This window comes from Puntigrus tetrazona, chromosome 23 (assembly GCF_018831695.1).
Source record: "Puntigrus tetrazona isolate hp1 chromosome 23, ASM1883169v1, whole genome shotgun sequence".
NCBI classification, from domain to species: domain Eukaryota; kingdom Metazoa; phylum Chordata; class Actinopteri; order Cypriniformes; family Cyprinidae; genus Puntigrus; species Puntigrus tetrazona.
The window spans coordinates 739,086-760,148 of record NC_056721.1 but is presented as its reverse complement, the minus strand read 5'-3'; the positions used below and the strand labels follow the sequence as shown (position 1 = coordinate 760,148).

The window sequence follows — 21,063 nt, the reverse complement described above, 5'->3', positions numbered from 1 at the left end:
TGTCCATTAACAGCTGAGTTTGTGTAAGATGTTTCACTACATGTCGCTGTCACTGAGAATACTTATTTCTCTAAATAATTATAATAGGTGTGTTGTAGTTTCACCAGTAGAGGGCTTGAGAACATAGTTATGAATGGATTTGGAGGGATCTCTGTGAATTCTCTTTGGACCTTTGGATGCAACAGCAGTGGGAATTTTTATGGCAGTCACAGGCCTTTTTTCCAAAGTTCTTCTTCTTCTTGCCCTTTAAGAGGTATCTGGCCATTGTCCTGGCATCTTTATCTGATGGTTTTGGACAGTTTGCTTATGTTAGTCCACTAGTATTCAAACCTTTGATCCCTATAGCGGTAATATATTTTACTAATCCCAAACCAAATCAAACTTAACTATTGACTGTAATTTCATCATTTATAATTGATTAAAGCCTGATTAAATTGAGGGTCAAAGTCAAAACCCTCTTATATTCAAGTGTGCTGAGTTATTGGGCAGGTTTTCTTTTATAGATAAGGTGAGCCAAAATAGAGATTGAACTCAGACTAAAAGTTAACAATTATTAAATGTGCCTTGATTACTGACGAAAACGTAATGGTCGAACAGTTTGCAGACAAAATGTTTGTTCTTTTGTAACAATTATTAAACGCTCATGAGAAGGATTCAATATTAATGCAATAATAGAATTAGCAAAGTACTGCAACCTTCAGTCTGAAGTCTCTAGAAGTGCAGTGCGTTAGGTTCTCAGAGACTTTGCTTGGGTAAAAAAACAACAACAAAAAAAACACCCCCACATAAGAATTTAGATGCAAGTATGCTTGTGCGTTTTTAGTGTGATGATTAAGTGCATATAGTATAAAATGTATATGAGCTGTGTCATGAGCTGATCTTTCAAGAAGCAGCCGAAGACACATTTATTCTACATATGCTCATTAAGTTGCTCCATGGATTTATTATAACAAAAGTGAAATTTACAATTACAATAAGCCATTAAACCACAAAAGTTATGTTGTATTGAAATAAGACACTCATGTGTAATCAAATATTATTGGGAAGCAAAGTTTATTTTTCCAGAGAAAATTACTTAAAACGTATACTAAAAATGACAAATACAGTCAATACAAAAGCAGTGATAAAAGTTTTACCAGTCAACAAAATTAGTTCAACTGCAGGTCTTAGTCATTACATAACATCTATTGTGAAGTTTTACATTACAAAGGTTTAAAGCCAATTATGCAGAGTTAAAAATCGTAGAAAAGTCAGAATAATCTAGGTTTAATGAATTAATCAAAGTTACACGATTGCCAAAAAAGCCGTTAAACAAAACACATTTTGACCTAAGCAAGTGCAAAGACAAAAACAAAATACAATGAACTACACTCAAATCTAGCACAAGACTGTGATACTGAAAACATAAAAAGCCAAAGCTGTTCTTTGAAAGCTACAAAACTAAGCAAACCAATGTTTCTAGGTATGCGAGTAATTGCTTATTCATTGGGATTGGGGTTGGCATCAGGATACTGGGAGAGGTCGAAGGTCAGGACTTTACTGATGACACAGTCTCCTTGCTGTTGAGGAAAGGCAGACAGTGAGAGAAATGCATAAGTCAAATCATTTTTATTCATACAGTGCTTTAACAATACATAAACATAATTTCATAAACAGCTTGAGCAATATGGAATTCTGTAAAGTTTATAACTTAAGACCTTCTATATATTATGTTTTTATTGCGTTGTGTGTTACTCAAATTAAGTGATACAGAATTTGAAAATATAGCTAAGTATGTTTTTACTGAATTGAGCTGGGCAAATCACTAAATCAATGAACTGACTTCAAGGATTACTGTTAGGTGATGCACATCACTCCGATGAAGTCATATTGCCCACCCCTGAAGGCCCCAATATACTTCAAACAAAACTGAAGAATAAACTGAAATTACAAAATCAGGAGAAATCTTACCTCTGGATAGACTCCGATCAGGGAGTCTGCTTTAGTATAAAACTCCTCTTTGAGGGAGATCACTATAGCCTGGAAGTTCTGCACTGATTGATCCTTGATGTAGTTTGCAACCTACATACACACATAATGATTAGTGAATGATGGCAATTCTTATTGCCTAATTGTTTTAATAATTAAAAATAAGGGTCCATCCATGAATTCCTATCAGCCATCTGAACTCCACAATAAAGGTTTAACAAAATAATTTTTCATTTCCATTTCCCCAAACTATTTATTTTTTTTATGACAGTATACAAAAGTTATGTATGGAAAAAAAATAAAAATAAAATAAACTAGCACTCATACTGCTCTTGAACTGCTCTGCTTTTTGGTCTGAGATCATAACTAGACAAAACTAATTATTACACATTATTACATGACTGCTGCATTATCCCTACTGTAAATGTTAAAGTTATTTTCAGACTTATTTTGAGTTGCAATTGTCAAAAGAAAACTTGATTTTACAAACCCGAATAGCATCTCATAATTAAATAGGCTATTTAAAAATCTATGAAAAAGAAAGTTCAAATGTTTATAACAATAGTATTTACAACATAAACATATTAACTGATACTTAGAATTTTTTCTACTGTTTTACTGTAATACTGTAGCCATTTTAATTATTAAAATTTCTACAAAAAATATCCACATTGATTAAAACTGGACTAATAGTTTATTTTGAGTGCACCAGGTCAATGACAACTTTTGTTTGTCTTTTCTCATTTGGTCACTGAAAGGTCAGAATTATTTTTTAAGGACCCCAGCACATTTTTTAACATCCAATGTAATTCTTAAGACCTTAATTTTAAGGATTTCTATATGCCATTTTTGCCACCTTGATATCTAAGCAACAGCAAAACAATAACTTCATCACACCACAGTTGAAATATGACAAATACACATTAATGATTGTGTGACTCTTTAAGCAGTTACTGGTATAAACTTTGGTGTGAAACAAACCTTGCCAATGTTGGTATTGTCCAGAGCTGCATCAATCTCATCCAGCACAAAGAAGGGAGCTGGCTTATAGCTGTAGATGTAAACACATTGTGTCAGGTACTGTCTTGTGAAGGATGTGATTTGAAATGTGGGTAAAATATGTGGTGTATATACCTATGAATGGCAAACAGTAAGGCTAGAGCCGCCACAGTCTTTTCTCCTCCAGACAGGTTGTCCATGGGCCTGAAACGTTTGCCTGGGGCTACACAGTTATAGTTGATACCATCCAAATATGGCTCCTCTGGGTTCTCAGGCCCCAGAAATGCCTGGCAAAAAAAACACACATGCATAAACGCCACCACTGGAAAAAAATTACTTGTCTCTGAGATGTTTAGGTTTGCAATTACCAACTTGATAAAGTAACTGAAAATTACTTCAATTAGCAATTTGTTTGCTCTTTGCATTGTGTGTGTTTACACTGTGTAAATATAACATTAGTAAGCAACATTTAGATATTAAAAAAAATAATTACACAGGCACGTACCATAGCAAAAAGAAAGAAAAGTTTACTAAAGCACAAAAGCACTTTATAAACATAGGTTGTTAGTATCTAATTTCATGTAGATGTTATTTAGACCTACATTTGGGTCTTGCTTTTCTAAAACCCTTTTGCCCTAAACAGTAAGTTTCAACATGATTCTTATGTTCAAAATAGGGATTTCATTAAACCATTTGACTGCGTATGAAACTCCCTACATAACAGAGAACAATGATTTACTCATTTAAGTTTTGGGCAGCATGCATGAGTAGAAAAAGCCTGTGATTACTAAAAAGCTGGAGCAGACATGAATGAATAATTGAGTTTTATTTCATTTAAAATATCAGTGGTCTAATTCTGAGTGAATAGTCAAAGCTCCACTTGAAATTAGAATTTTAATTTTAATCTGCAAAATGAAAGAAAAACAGAACACTGTGTATGCTAAACTGTATAAATGCATACTAGGAAAATAAACAGTATATCCATCATTTAGAAAAACAAAGGTGAAATTTTAAGACAATTTTGTGTGTGTGTGTGCAAAGGAGTTGATTCAAAGTTACTGGATTTCCATATCAATATCCGATATACAGAAAAAAAAATCCTTTTATTTGGAAACACCACCATGTCTCCTGTGCAAAAATTATAAGGCCTTTTTTTTGGTTATTCGTAACAATAACTTATCTCTTAGAATTAAATAAAGTTTTTTGACAGTACTTTGATATATAATTTATTGATAATTATTTTTTTAAAGCTTCAACGCTACATTTTCGACCAGTAAGATGCATTTGTAGATGTAAGCAAAAGAGTTCTAAAAATCTGTATATATAAAATTAAGAAGTGTCATGTTTTTTTTGTGTTTGTTTTAAATGTAAGCTATAGCGTCCGATCTTTAAATCAAAACATACATTTTCAAATTTTAATTTAAAGACAGTTAGAATCCATATCAGCCAATTATCATATTGTAATGCTAATATTGTGCATTACAGTTTAAAGTTATATAGTTGTGAAGTGCCTAAGCAACCTTTTTAAAGTTTTGATTGATGATGTGTCATTAAGTACCTGGGCACTGCTGTTGCGGGACAGAGCTTTATATATCTCATCAATGTTGGTGGCCACAGACTCAAAGCACGCGTTGAAACGGTCAAATCTCTCCTTTTTTATCTGTTCAAATGCCTGCTTGGCTTTCTTTGCCCTTTTCCTGGCAGCTTCAAACTCTACGATGTTTGAACATACAAAACAGACAGAAAATGCATGTTAGGAATGCTGTAAAACACAGACAAGCTGAGCAGGTCGGAAGGATAAGTCTGACTCTACAAGGCTAAAGTTTTTGAAGACATACCGAATTTTTTTTACTTTGCCATAATTTCCCCATTCTAAATCAGGTTTAATTGAAAATACCTTAAAAATGTGCACTGAATTTTAACAAAAGGCTTTGGATTGACATTAGGGTAAGTAAAGGACATTGGTTTAATTATTTTGTGAACTAAACCTTTAGTGCACCAAGTGTACACTTACTGAAGGGAAGATTTTAAATCTAAAAAACATTTCTAAAAGGATTTCTATAAAATCTATGTTCACAATATCATATTGTAGGCTGATGATTGTGAGCTAAAGAATGTGACAGGCTAACAGTAGATATGCTACCACTGTCTTGTTATTGCCCTGTAAATATGCAGCTCATGCACAGCCAGTGTTACTCATTTAATAAATTTAAAACCATGATGGGATAGAAAAATTTGCATCAAGAGATCTCCCAAAAACTAATCTCCCAATCTCAACAGATGCATTCTACATTCTCCAGTGTTTCAGTCCTATATGTTTGTTCTTCTAGCGTCAGCAAGACTAGCATTTAGAAAAACACAAATGACTTTTTTTGGCATTCTTAGAAATGGCTGTTTTGCACTTTATCACCGTAATTGCAACTTTACTTTTATTTAGATTCATTTGACAGCATAAGCTCGGTTTGACTGACCATCACTGGTCTCCTGGAATTTGTCTCTAACACTCTCTAGCTTCTCCATGGCTTTCATGTTGGGAGCACTGATCCTCTGCAGGATGCTCTGCTGCTCATTGAGTCTCTGTTGCAATGTGTTCATCTCCCCCTTGATCTCCTCCTCTGACAGAGAGTCCTGCAAAGCATCAGTCGCCGCATCACAATCTCAACACATTGTAACACTCTTTTTACAATCACCCTGTAAAAACAGCAGTGGAATGATAGTGTAAAGATGCAAAAAATGATGTACTTTTAGGTCCTCTGACAAACTGCTGTAGTCAATCTCAATAAGCGCTTCCTTGGCTAGGACAGTGCTAGATGTCTTCTGACTGCTGCTGAGGCTCTCCTCAGCCTGAGAACTTCCCTACAGCACAAACACAAGCAAAATGTTAGTTGGGCTTATGTAATTAATTAGTAACAAGCTTTAACACACCTACTTGTTCATTAAAAGGATTACTGCATGCTTTGTAGAATGAAACTTCATTGTTTTATGTCAATAAAACAGTCAAATGTGGAAAATTGTAAACATTTTTGCAAGGGGAAATATCTTTTTCGAATCTCTTATATTTTAGATTTTTTGCCATTTCTTAAACTGTAATGAAGTTCCAGTTCATTCTGGAAATTCTGCTGTAATTCTGAAATTCTGGTCTTCTTTATCTACTCCACATAAGGCTAAATGTATTAAAAGTTCACATTTTAGACAGTATATACACAACTAATTTCAAGCATAGTCTTCTAGATCGAAATTCGGTTGAGTTTATTTTGTCATGAATTAGCCTGGGACACACCTCTTCCTGGCTAATGTCATCCATAGTTCCTGATCGGAGGGGAAGTCTGATGTCCTGCATCTTACAAGCCTGCAGAAGATTGTGTCTGTCACTACGTTTTTGCTCCAGTTTGGTCTCAATGGCAGTCACCTCCTTCTGCAGCTGCGTCAACTCCCTAAAACACAAAAAAACGTTTTTTCCATATCATCTTGAAAACATTTATGCATGTTTGTAAGGTTGTATATTTTTACGTCTGGCACAATTCTAGTTTTTATGGCTATTTTCATGGCAAGAAATATATATGAATTATATAATGTTTTTATAAAAACATTTTTTGCTAGAAACGACAAAACTGTATTTGGCTTAACTGTGTTAAATATCTCTTCAAAAGAGTTATCTGAATAAAAAAAATCTTGAGTTAAAACCACCACAATCTAATAAAAATGCTTTAATGAATCATCTATGCATGTCTATAATAAAACTTGTTGGCTCACTTGTTGGCACCCCCCAATTTCTTGTGGATCTCCTCCATTTCATGATTTTTATCATTAACCTCAGATTTCTTGGCCAGGTGCTGGTTTTTCAGATCCTGTAGCTGTGCCATAGTTTCATCAATGATCTTCATGTTCCTTTGCTCTTCCTGTCGGGAAATATCAATGAGATCAAACATTTTTTTCCAGGCTTAAAGGAGTATCATTATGCGAGTACCTGGAATGTTCTCTACCTTCTTGAGTCTCTCTATCTCATTCTCATCTTTCTTGACTGTTTGTTCCCACATGATCACTTTTTCCTGATCTTCCACTGATTTTCCTGTCCATCTTCCGTTTTTGAGTCTCAAACTCCAGGCTACCAGAGAGTTTGAATTCTTCTATTTGCATCTGAGAGAACAGCTGAATAGCCACAGGCGAAGAATACAGAAAGTGATTTAGGGATGTCTCAAACCACTCCAGGCTACCGATAAGAGTTTGATACAAACCAATATTATCATTGAAGTTACATTATATATTTGCATCTGAAAAGAGTGAGAAATGTTAATTAGTTAACTTAATTTATCCGTTTGTTCATCTATCCATCTATGAAATTCTAACAGATGTAGAAGAATACAGAAAGTGATAAAAAAAATTGCTTAGGGATGCACCAAAACCACTTTTTACAGTACTTGCCTGCATATGCTTAGTTATGTAAAAGCATGCGTTTTGCTGTAATAATGCAGGGAACAACTCGTTATAAATAATTTTAGAAGTCTTTTTTTATTTCATACCATTTATTTTTAATTGCCTAATATAATACAAAACAATATGGTTTCAATTACATTACAGTTTTTGTTTGACAGAAAACAAGCTAAAACCAGATGAATACATTACTTTACATGTGTCTACCTTCCAAGATTGTGTATAATGTTACATCCAAAAGGTAATGAGGATCTACAAAAGCAATATTCTCAAAGTACTTCAAATGCAGATGAAGTGTTAATTTTAATATCCATGTTGACAATGAAAAATATAGAATTTAGTCAGCTTTTAAGACGTTCTGATTGACCTGTGTGTCAGGACCTACTCATAAACAAATCATTCAGCTGGATTTAAAACTGTCACATTGAAGATGTTAATCCTTGAAATTCTAGAACTGATGATATTGTAGATCTAGTATTGTGTGAATTCTATATAGCTAAAACCGTAAACTCTGCATGGTGTATGGTGTGACCATCATGCAGAAAAACTAGATGCAACAGAAACAATGTACTCTCTTTTCTAGCACTTTAGATACTTAAAAAAAAAGATGAAAGAAAATAGACACTATTGTTGGAATGCATATTCAATATAAGTAATATGAGTAAACTACTTAATGCTGAATTTTGAAAAACATCTAATTTTTGGAAAAAAAAAAACAGGTGCTAATTTTTGGACCTAAAAACCCCTACATGTGATAACTTATAACACTGCCTATCACTTGATAGCTGCTCTGTCAATTGTTCTTCATCAGTTAGTAACATCACAATAGAATCAATAACAATAGAATAGCATCTGTAAAACTATGTTTTTTCATCTCAAAAAGATATCCAAATTACATCAAATGCAAAAATGTTAATTCTTGCGTTTATGACTTCAAGGTTAGAATTTAGTAAGGTTTAATAGGTGATTGTTCTTGATAACAAAAGCTGGTCCAAACGCAGCAGCTAGAATATGTTAGAACTAGGAAATGACCATAAGCCCGGTTCTGTCAACACTGCACTTTAATATCAAAATGCTATAGACGGTTTCATTCATTATGCCAGCATGCTTTTGTGGCCCTAAGATTACTTCCGATAGACATCACAATAGAATCAATAACAATAGACTTCTAGAGAATATTATTTTTTTGATAACAAGCAAAATATGTTGCTGTGTAAATCAAATGGATTTAATAAAAATGCTAATTCATTCTATGCCAGCAGGAGGTGCTTTAAGCATGAGAAATGGAGGTTTCCCAGTAAGGGCTATAGACAAAGCAGCTCTGAGCTTATAAATGCTTACATGCGGGATAAAATGTTTTTTCTAAAGACTTTTTCTTTCACAATTACAGTGATATAAAAACACCCATGCATCTGTTTGCTTTTTAAATATGCATTATGTACTCATGTTTATTCTACGAAGCATTTTGGAAAATTTTGATATTGTGGCAGGTTGATAATAAATAAATGTATGGGAAATGCATCCCACAGCACAATAACCTGGGGCCAATTTTTATGAGTATGAGTAAATGAGCTCAGTATGGGTACAGATATCAGTATCAGTACAGATGTCAGTATCAGTATTGGTGCATCCCTAAAATAAATAATTTGAATAAAACATTCGGCTGCATCACAGTGATGGGAATTTTGGGTGGAAAATGTGCAATAAATTATTTTTTTGCAATGCACAATTATTATTATTATTTATTTATTTTATTTTATTACAAAGATTGATTTTCTGCAATGATCTTACCGTTTCTTTGCGATCTCATTCTGTCTCTTGACCTTTTCTTCTTCAAATTCACGAATGTTACGGACTCCAATCTCTTTACAGAACTCTACAAACACTTCATCCTCCACCTGGAATGAAAAACAAACACCGATAAGAATGAAAACGTGTTAAATTAATCATAGGAAAGTTGTTTTTAAATAACTGTACTGTTTCCTACCAGGTTCATGCGGTCTTTCAGGTCTTTCATATCTCTCTCTCGTGACTGGATGATTCTCTTAATGTCATTAATGCGTGGAGCGAAGTTAGCAAGTTCACTCTCCAGCTTTGACTTTTCCTGAAATCACCCCAATAACAAAATGTGAGACAAATAACTACTGTAGTAAGTCACTTACGATGAGAAAGGAAAACAATCAGAAAAACAGAATAGTTCCAACTCAGGTTTTTGACTGGATGGGGCACAAAGATGCTATAAAATGCTGTTAAATACACACCTGTGGCCAAACACAAGCCATACTTAATTAAGTGGCAATGCAGCTTCACAACTGTAAATGTTTTGTAATGAGGTGGAAAAAAAGTATTACATCACTTTTTATTAAAAGCAACAAGTAGCATTTTTCAGGTAGTAGGAACAAAACAAATTGAATAAGTTGTGGGTACCTGCATATTAAGAGACAGATGTCTGGTCTTGGTTTGCTCCAGATCACTCTGAGAGTATTTGAGTCTCATTTGCAAACCATGAGCCTGAGACTGCACCTGACGCAGTTCTGCCTCCTTTCTCTTTGCCTTCATTTGCTCCTGATATTTACACACAAACACTCAATCCAATCAGTCAATTGCAAATCTCCTTGCCCACATTAAACATCCTTAACACTCTGAATGACTTACCTTCAGCTCATCGGTCAACTTTTCCTTTCTGTCTTTCAGTTTATCAACTGCTTTCTCATCCCAACGCCGAGCTTTGGCCTTCAGGTCACTGGCACCTCCGGAGATCACTCCAGACTTCTGGAATAATGTCCCATCCAGAGCCACAGTCTTTAAAAAAAAAAAAAAAAAAAAAGCACCACATGATCCAGAACCAAAAGAAATAAATAAACATCATTCCTATCAAAAGTGTTCTTACTAAGAAATAATCATAATAATAAAGTGACATTTTTGCCCTTTGTACCTTGTGTCTGTATGGTCCTCCAAAAGCGATCCTGCGGGCATCCTCCACATTTTCACAGACCAAGGCATTTCCACAGGCGTACTGCAGGGCTTTCTTAATCTGTGGAGGCTCATATCGAATTACATCAATCACCAATTTAGCACCACGCAGCTCACGCAGTTTCTCATCTGTGGGCTTGACCTGTTAAAAGACGTTACAATTCATGAGGCAAATTGATTAAGCAAAATACACTGAGTGAAATAAAAATCCAATGACACCACCTCCAGGTAGTCCAGCGGCAGGAAGGTCTCTGGTTCCCCACGCTGCTCTTTTATGTACTGGATGCAGTCACGACCTGTCTTCTCAGAGTCCACAATAATGGCATCCATGTTTTTGCCCAGAACTTTAGTAACAGCAATCTGAAACTTTTTCTGTGTGGGCTGGCACAGGTCAATTAGTCTCCCGTACTGGAAAATGAGATGATAACATGTGAGCATACAGCCATATATGACACCACTGCAACAACACTGAAGAATAAAAAGTATCTTCTCACCACTGATCCAGGATACAGCCTCTTAATACTCTCCAGAATCTCAGCCTTACGCTGCTGTCTGCTGTTCTCCTGTCTGTCGATACGAGCATCACCCAGCTGCTCCATCACCTGCATAAAATATATCAAGAGTTGAGCAAATGGTGGCATTATGTTTTTTGTTTTTTTTTAATTGAATAAGCTTTCAATCTTTCCTCTAAAAAGGACCTCAAGGCTCAGTACTAGGGCCATTACTTTTCACACGTCACGTGTTACCTCTGGGAGATATTATCAGGAGATATGGTGTTAGCTTTCAGTTATGCTAATGATACTCAGCTCTATATTTTTTCATGGCTTGGTGAAACACACCAAACTGAGAAACAGAATGCAAAGTTGATATAAAAACTGGATGACGAGTAACTTCTTAATTCTAAAAAAAAATTAATGATCAGACCCAAAAACCACACATACAATAACCCAGAACACTGTCTAACACTTGATGGTTGCTCTGTTAATTCATCTTTATTAGGAACCTAGGTGTGCTACTTGATAGCAATCTTCCCTTAAAAAACATGATCTAAAAATCATATCTAAATTGTGACCTATGCTCTTAACATCAAATGCAGATATGTTAATTCACATCACTTTAGCATAACTTAGAGGAGAACTCGCCCCCAATTGATCCTGGTTATTTATTAAGGTTATTTTTTTCTTCATGCTTTCACGGATGGGGTTTTGGTATAAAAAAAAGTCAGTAGCAAAACTCGAGAGCTTGCTTATTTGAATGTGAAAAAGTGTCATATTAATATCTGTCATTTTAATTTACACATAGATCGGATGTGTAAAGCTGAATTTCTCGATTTGCACACACAGACAATAATCACAACACCTGTGTTTAGAATTTGAAGTTGCAGATTTATAACAAAATTTGTAAAATGTCATTCACAAACAAAATGACAAACACAAATGTGTATGCAACATTTACATTGGCATTTTACTGCAGTTTCACTTTACCATAAGTCGGCACTCACAACACCTCAGTACAGTACAATTTCAAATCCTTGCACTTTGACTTTTGCTACTCCTTTTGCGAAATTTCTGTTGCAAAACTCACTTGTGCACTTGGGCTAAGAATGAAGACATTTTATTGGTTGATGGCTGACCAATGAACTAGAGTAGCGATAAATACATGCATTTATTAAACGCCCATAAAGGACATCTAGTGGTTAAGCCATGGTATTACATCACAATCTCTATTTTTAAAAGCCCTATATTAATAAAAACGATTGATTTACAAAGTAATTAATGCACAACAACCTCAACAAAGTGTCTATGAACACTCCAGAGACCAATAATTCTTAGATTATACTAAAAAGCTAAATACTTTATTCTGAATTAAAGAAAAGGTAGTAAAAGGTGGTGATGTTTCATTTTACTGCGTGATTTCAATGAATTTTAAATCCTTGTGATTTTAATATTTAGCTACATACAAACTCAGAGAGGGTACTTTTATTTTAAAAAATCGTTGATGTTAATGTATTCTCATGTGCTGGCAGGGGTTTTTAAATAATTTATATGACAAATCTAGTGAGATAATGCACACTTTTTTCCAAATAAATGTTATGCAAAGGAAGAGTTTGTAAGTCAAGTGGCTGAGATGGAGACGTGCTCGATGATTGTAAATGATTACAGTGCAACAACAAAGCATGTCAGATTATATACTCATTTTCAAAGAAAACCCCCAAACAAACAGTAAATGCAGTAAAATACTGAACAATATATTGCAAGCAGTGTGTTTTATCTAATGTAAGCACTGACGCTTTTTACTGTTATCAAAAGACCACTTTTCACCTCAAGGAGTAACATCTCAAGATCTCTCCCAAAAGCCGGGTGAAATGGTTCTGTATTTATAACACACGCTGCATTTTTAACTTTGTGACAAAAGATTAATTTTGTGGAAAACAAAAATACAAATCTAATATACGTTCTTCAAAACATTCAAGTAAAACATTCACCTGGTTCAGCTCCATGTTAATCTCATCTATTCTTCGTTTGGCCTGTTCCACCTCTTCTGTGAGCTCCTCCTCCATCCTCTTCTGCTCATCCAGGGACTGTCTGGAAACAGAAGGAGAAAGAATCAATGACATGCATAGTAACAGCACTTAGCCAAACCAGATGTGGCTTTGTGAAGTGTTTGTACCTGCTGGTGGTGATGTAGTCTTCCAGCTTCTCAATACGCTTCTGGTTCTCCTCGATCTCTCTAATCTTCTGCTTGATCTTTGCCTATTAATAACAATAACAACAAATTACGCTCTGTTTATTTACACTCTACCAATTAAGCCCACACAAATTCTTTGTACCTCTGTTTCTATTTTCTTCCTCTCCTCCAGGTCCAGACGGTCCTGGTCAGCTTTTTGGTCTCTGTTGAATTTCTCTAACTCCTGAGCCAGAGTAGCAGCTCGCTTGCTTGCCTCCTCTTTCAGACGGTGATATGCCTTAACCTAATTATAAAGACAACACACATTTTATGAACTTAGTATTCTTAATGCCGTTTAACGATTAAGCATCCGAAAAAAGTTTATTATTTCATTATACATTTGTGTACTGTGTATATTTATTATGCTTATATAACTATACACACATACAGTATATTCAAAATATTTGACATTGAGGTATGGATTAGATGAAAGACATGTTCTAACATAGTCTTGTCATTTACTGTTGCTGTCAGGAACAATTTTTTAAGGACTGCATTTAACAAACTGGAAAAAAGTAACATTTCAATACATATATTTTTACATAATTCTCACTCCATGGTAGTCTAACAAAATTCACAGCACAGGCAATAAATAAATTCCGTTTTTGTTTTTACAGTATGGAACCTTTAGTCAGCTGTACCTGGTTCTCCTCCAGCTGTAGATCTTGTCCCTGACTTTGAGCCTCCTCCTCCATTCGTTCCTCGAACTCCTGTCTGGCCATCTCCACTGCCCCCTGCTCACGGTCGAGCTCCTCCATGTCTGCCTTGCGTTTTTTGTAGCATTTCTGGGCATTCTGCAGTGATTTACGGGCAGCCTCCAGTTTCTTGATCTTGTGAGCAGTGTTCTCCTTGGCTTTAATGTACAGAGGCCTCTTTTGATTAAGCTCTGCATCCTTCTCCCTGTCAAAATGTCACAAAATTATTTTACAATCTATTAATCAGATGTGATCAATTAGAAGAATAATATTCTTAGCCTTCCCTGATCAATTCTGCAAGAGGTCAGAAATTATGTGGACTTATACTGTAGACAAAATCCTATGAACTTCACTTTGAATGGGAGCTGTTTATGCAAGTGTGCTCTAGGGGTGTTAACGATTTGATTGAACTCAATATCACAATGTATAACGATTATATCAAATTTATTTTGAGCCTTTTTTTTTAATTACATAAGCTACTTTTTAAAATGATGTTGTGTTATTTTATTAATATATAATTAATTATTGTTAAGAAATCAAAGTAGGCCTAAATATAGCTTCAAAACATACAAGCAAATATAATGTAATAAAGGAGGAAAAGTCAATTACAAGTGACAAAGAAAAATCACTTTCATTATCTGGGAGTACTGAAAGTTTACAGACAATCATAGTTATAGATTTTTCTTTTTAATCAGCATTACTGTCAGCTGATTATTACAGATGAGATCACAGACACTGATAGCTTTATTGGGCTGCTTTTACACTAATGCACAGATCTTTTTCCATATATCAATCTTTTGTCCTATTCTAAAAACACTGTTTACAGTGCTTCCCCTATGTAAAACCTGTTTTAAATTTTTTTGTTATTTTACTGGACTACTACTTTTTAATGGTTAAATTAAATGTTACTGTACTGTATTCCTGTCCTCATTTAGTAAGACAGCAGATGTAACTGCAGGTCCTTTGCAAAACTTAATTAGTTTACTATAACCAATAGGGCTGTGCGATATATGTCTTTCAACGTATTCATGCGCACCATGTCAGTAAAGTCGATATTCTTCATCAGCTGTTTTCAAATGCAAATGCCAGTTAATGCACACACAGCCAATCACTGACAAACTACTCCAATGACTCACCTGCGAAAATGAGCACAATATTGCGTAGCTTGTCAGAGATTTACAGCTCTGTGTGTTGCTGCTTCATTTGAAAACAGGTGATATCGTATATTTGATACGATATGCAAATATATATATATATACATACACAGACACACACACACATATATACACATACACACACATATATATAGCTATTTTTTAAGCTTTTGACTTCTCTCCTGAGACCACAAGAGGGTGCCTTGAGCGTGTAAAAAAAGTGGCCATTTAAATTTTTTATAAACCATATATAATTAATAAAGTTTCTTAAACAATTAGAAAACATCGCTGTGCAATGAATAGTTTAATAAAGATGCAAAAACCAATCACAAAAGAGGCTACTTTTTAATTTAAAAACTTTATATGCAGTTGTTTTTAAAAGCTGAACATTAATTTTACATGGTTTTCTGAACATGAGTCTCTCTTGTGCAAGAGGCAAGTGCAACGGTGGTAGATGTCTCTCCAGAAAGTACAAAATAAATTTGTTCTAAATAAACGGCTGAAACATCAACATTTAGTTTTTCATTTAAAAAAAATCCTTGTCAAACTTTTTCTGTTTCAGACTTACTTGATCTCTTTCTCAATCATCTGCTGGTCTCTCATCATTCTGCCCAGTTCTTTCTTCTTCTCTTTCAGCTCGTCCTCCACACGGTCCATGCGCTTTCTGTCCTTGTCTATCTCTTTGTTGCGGTGGGCCAGCTCTCGGTTTAGTTTCTCAATCTCTGATTCATTGTGGTATAGTTTGAAGAGCTGTAACTGTACATGAGCACGCACCACCTCATCTTTAAGACGCTGGTAGCGCTCCGCCTAGAAATAACACATGGAGAAACTGAGATTATGAAATTGTGATAGCTTTTATGCCTTCAGGGTTTTCAACACTCAAACACATATATTACTACATTACTGACAGAATAATTTACTAGTATGATTACATTAGAAGCCCACCTCCTCTTTCTCTTGCTTGGCTTCCTTTCGCTCAGCGGCAATGTTTTTCTTCCGATGGTAGTTAAACTGCGTGTCCTCCTCAGCCTTTACCATTTCTTTCTTGCATCTGTCATACTCTTGCGCAAGCTCCCCAGAACGAGAAATCTCTTCAAACAGAGCAGTTCTTTCTTTGGGGTTCTTCATGGCAATTGACTCGACCGCACCCTGGCGAACAGAACAGAATCTATGATCTTTAATATCAAAGATTATGAAAGTGCTTATCAATACCATAAGTTTTTAAATCAGAAATTGATCTTGTTGTGCATATGATACACAGCAGTTAGGATTAGGGGTGTGGGGTTTTTATATTTTTTATTTTAATAAAAACAAGACATTTTAAAAATGTATAGAGGCAGATTCTTACTATCAGATCAACCAATAAACTCCTAGAATGTATAAGGATGTCTAATGATTTTTTTTAACATTAAAAGTGCTGTAATGTAATGTAGAAATGTTCATTTTCTGTGAAGCTGCTTTGCAACAGTGCATTATGAAAAGAACACTAATAAATATGAATTGAATTACAAACAATTATTAATTTATTTATTGATTCTGGCACTATATACATTCATTGAAAATTATGGAAATGTTAAAAGCACTTTTTAGTATTTAATTTGTATTTTGGGTGGGGTAGTGGTTTTGAGTACCGCCACTTCTTTTTTCTATAAATCAATCATTTTTATTTATATAGCGCTTTTAACAACACAGGTTGCATCAAGCATCATTTCGGTATCAAACATTGATTATTAAGTCAATTTATGCATATAATGGCACACATATAGGGCCTATTTTAAATCTATGTAAATGCATGTGCAATATTTGTGCATTTGCGTAGAAGCAAATAATATAACTTAAGTTATAATGGAATAAAGAGTTATTTAGCAATGAAATTAGTAACATTTGTACAGTCTTACAATTACAATGGGCCCTTTGATTTGGGCAGCCAAAATGTTGAAGAGGCCCTCTTCTAAAATAACTTCCTCAATATATGCTATTGATACAAATGAATCTGACCCGTATCTGTGGTAACAAGACTTCTTTTCTACCATCTAAGTAGTCTGTTGAAGAAGGAGGTCTCACCCAACACTATTTAATGATAGTTGGGTTTGTTTTGAGTATGTAGTTCACGTGACATGGTTCATGTTTCCTGCAATATTTTTTTTAATCACCCTGAACTAAATCCAGCATGACCACCCAAAGTGCAGACCATTAATAAACCGATTTAAATCAGCAGAACTAAAGTGTTTATCAGAGGTCACAGCAGTCAAGGCAGTACATATCATAATAACATGTGAATAATCCCGCTCACTTAAAGCAGTACTAAACTGCAGTGGAAACGCAAACAAAGCCATGCTGTATTTAGGAAGGTCAAGTCGAGTCGCAGTGGACAAGTGCCAAAAAAAGAACTGCTTTCAGAACAGCTAATCAATTCCATTTGAAGGACAGAAATTACAATTTGAATTTAAAATTGAAAATACAAAGAAGCAGCTCTAATAACCTGAAAGACAAGGAAGTTTCTGGCCTTAATGAGGATTCCCAGTTTTTCCAGTTCATCACTGTATTCAGACAGACCCACCACTTTATTATTGATGCGGTACTCTGATGAGGAACCTACACAAGACACACAGAAAGCAGGAAAATGAATGATTATTAAGAGACAAGAGTATACTGAAAACTATGGCTGCACAATTAATCAGAAGTCATTTCAAAACACCTACTTGTTGCATGTTAAAGATTAAACAATTAGTTTAATTCAGAGACTATGATTGATGACTAGATTTGACACTATTGAGCATCCCTAATTTTAATTTGGGCACACTTTATTTTGGATACCAATTCTCAGTTATTAACTATTATGAACTCAAACTTCAAGTTTGCTGCTTATTAATATTTTGTAATGTGGTTGTTAAAAAAACAGTTCAGCCAAAAATGAAAATTCTTTCATCATTTACTCACCCTCGAATAGTTGCAAACCTGTATGAACTTCTTTGTTTTGCTGAACACAAAGAAAGACAAACAGGAAAAGGCTGTTTTGGTCAACCATAGTGTATTTTTTCCTACTATGGAAATCAACGTTGACCACAAACAGCCAGGTTACAAACTTTCTTCAAGATTTTTTCCTTTGTGTTTTCGGCAGAACAAAGACATTCATACAGGTTTGGAACTACTTGAAGCTGAGTAAATGATGACAATTTTTTTTGGGTGAACTATTCCTTTAAGTATTGGTATGGGGTGGTTTAAGGAATCTAAAATATGATCACACAGAATAAGGTATTAATATGTGCTTTTATAGGTTCTAATAAACAGCTAATATGCTAGCAATATGCATGCTACCACACAAGTACATGCTACCACTAAACTAAAGTGTTACCTTTAATTTAAACTAAATTAATCTAGATTAATAAATAAAAAGAACAACAAGAAAAAAATCATTGTCAAAATCGTGCAATCCTAGTGCTGACTACTAATTTTGTTATTGCAAAACCACAACATAATGCTTCCAAAGTGTGAGATGTACCTATGATGATTCTGGAAAATGAAAGGTCCTGTCCATTGTCCTGCTGGTACATCATGGTTACAAAAGCTCGGTTAGCTGCAGGTTTACCCACTGGAGCTCCATGAATTAAATCCTTCAGTGTCTTTACACGTAAGTTACTGGTCTTCTCTGCCAGAACAAAACTGATTGCATCCATGAGGTTTGATTTGCCTAGGAATAAAAGGTTTGAATTAGATAAACATAAAATAGTCTTGTCCTCAGTAATGCTCACAAACACTACTTTATCAGGCATTACAAGAATGGAATGAAAATGAGACCAATAGGACCACTTACTACAGATTAGCATCACATATTGGAGGAGTTAATCATAGAGCAAATTGTTTGGGAGTTGTTAAGCAAGTAAAGTAAAAATAAATGCATATTATAAGATAATAAAAGTGTTTTGTGACATTACATGCATGCCAACCTGTTACTGGGAACTCATTAGTATTATGGGTAATGAACCCTTCTTTCCCATAAATAGCACTTTGACAATACTGTGATAATACTAATAACCATGATCATTTTGGTCACAATAATTGTGATAAGAAATTATCACACCATTTCAAGTTTTATTATAAAACATTGATTAATTTAATTGATTTAGTTGCTGTTCTGCTTAAAGACTGCATACTGTGTATATCAATGTTTCTTCATAAAACTTTGTAAATGCAACTTTACAAAGATAATCTGATTTGGTGAAATCGACTGCCAGGTGCCCATAGTGTGTTGAACCACAGTTAATTGAAGCAGAATAAAAACAAAGCTTGCTACATAGGTTCTTGGTTGGAAATTAGATACAACTTCACACAAACAAGACAGACAAAAAAGCCTGTGTATCAGCAGAAGCTGGCACTCCAATTGTCTATATAATCATCATATGATTACCACTGAAATTAATCACGGTACAAATGTATAGCACACAGAGAGTGAAGAACAGACCTGCGTTAAAAATATAAATTCCTCAATTTTAAGTGATTCCCGTTTTGATTAACATTTCGACGTGTCTTAGTTGCCATGTACAGTTACTGTAAGGACATGCCTGTTTGCATCCACTCTTGCGTAATTGCTACATATTAACTATGTAATCACGGCAAGTACAGTAAAGTATCTAATTAGTTACCATGTACAGGAACTACCTGTAAATATATATATATATATATATATATATATATATATATATATATATATATATATATATATATATGTGTGTGTGTGTGTGTGTGTGTGTGTGTGTGTGTGTTATTATCTACGACGTTTGTTAAGTTTTTGTAGGCGAACACTTACCTGATCCATTCGGCCCAATAATCGCAGTAAACTTGTGGAAAGGCCCGATTATCTGCCTGCCTTTGTAAGACTTAAAGTTTTCTATCTCTATTAACTTCAAGTAGCCCATGATAAAATTAATTATTCCGAATAGTTTAATAAAAATGAAATCTTCAAAACGTTCAAACCGCCGACTGCTAACGTTAGCATGAAAAAAGAGAGCGGGCTAACAATAATCTTAACTCAGAGCACGACGAATACGGACAACGACAGGCTGAAATTTCTCTAGAATAGCCTGCACTTCAAAACTGAAAAAACTATAATTAAACTAATAATATACAGTTGCGATTTCGTTGTAAGTTAAACATGCAGACATTGGAAACAGCTACAACGCGCGCGCGCGATAGCTGATTCATAAACACAACACATAACGCGAGATTTCGTCTTCTTCGTCTTCGGTGTTTTTTTTTTGGCGGATCGCATAACGACTTTTTAGGCACATTCCGCCTCCTACTGTACTGGAGTGTGTAGTGACTTCAGTCAAAGCGCGTTTAAACATAATTACCGAACAACACATCTATAATGGCATTGATACATGCAAATTAACTAATATTAAGCACGTACACAAATAAATAATAACATGCCATATATTAAAAAAAAACAAGTCTCTTCATTCTGTTTCTAAAATACACTGTCTCTTTTTATTATTATTATTATTATTATTATTATTATTATTATTATTATTATTATTAAGTTATTATATTATTAAGTATTATTAAGTTACTGAGCCTTCTTTTATCCCAATAGTGGAAAGTACAGGTCTCTATATTCAACTTTTGATAAAATATATGCATTTATGAATAAAAATATGTTTGAAAGTGTGAGGCAACTGAATCTTTGTCTCCTACTTTTTAAAAAAGAATCTAGATCACATTTTGTATACCTAGATTGTGTTTACTTATTTTTCTTTTGGAAACTGTATTGTAAATATATAAATGTAAACTTTTTTTCAAGAGAATACCTGAATACACACAGTTTAGCCGTACATGGTGAAATCTGGATTCTATACTTAAATTGACTCTTTTTAATAAACTTTAAAACATTACATTCTAACCAGGTTTTAGCCCTTTGGCTCTGTTGGAGGCCATCTAAGGTTTTCTGAAAACATACCCTTTGTTAAAATGAGATCTTTTTTTTTTTTTTTTTTTAAATAAAACAATTATTCCTGAGATCACTGGGAAATGATAACTGATTAACAAGGGTGTAACACCTAAACTTGATCAAACAGATATTTCCTGAAAAAAAATATTCCTCAAATCTGTTTGGTTGA

At 34.4% G+C, this 21,063-nt stretch overlaps 1 protein-coding gene across 1 annotated transcript; it reads right to left on the bottom strand.

The window, feature by feature from the left end:
• Positions 1-1,034: 1,034 nt before the first annotated feature.
• Positions 1,035-20,164, bottom strand: smc1al (structural maintenance of chromosomes 1A, like). Its single transcript, XM_043224267.1, is given in 27 exon segments — positions 1,035-1,559; positions 1,951-2,061; positions 2,950-3,019; positions 3,103-3,254; positions 4,526-4,680; positions 5,439-5,595; positions 5,710-5,823; positions 6,248-6,401; positions 6,721-6,866; positions 6,951-7,026; positions 7,028-7,072; positions 9,190-9,296; positions 9,386-9,502; positions 9,826-9,963; positions 10,054-10,200; positions 10,334-10,513; positions 10,594-10,779; positions 10,866-10,973; positions 12,857-12,956; positions 13,042-13,124; positions 13,202-13,342; positions 13,740-13,998; positions 15,516-15,754; positions 15,893-16,096; positions 17,430-17,542; positions 18,450-18,638; positions 19,755-20,164. Coding segments are annotated over 27 exon segments (3,681 nt in total). The 5' UTR covers positions 19,864-20,164; the 3' UTR covers positions 1,035-1,478.
• Between the last annotated feature and the right edge of the window lie 899 nt (positions 20,165-21,063).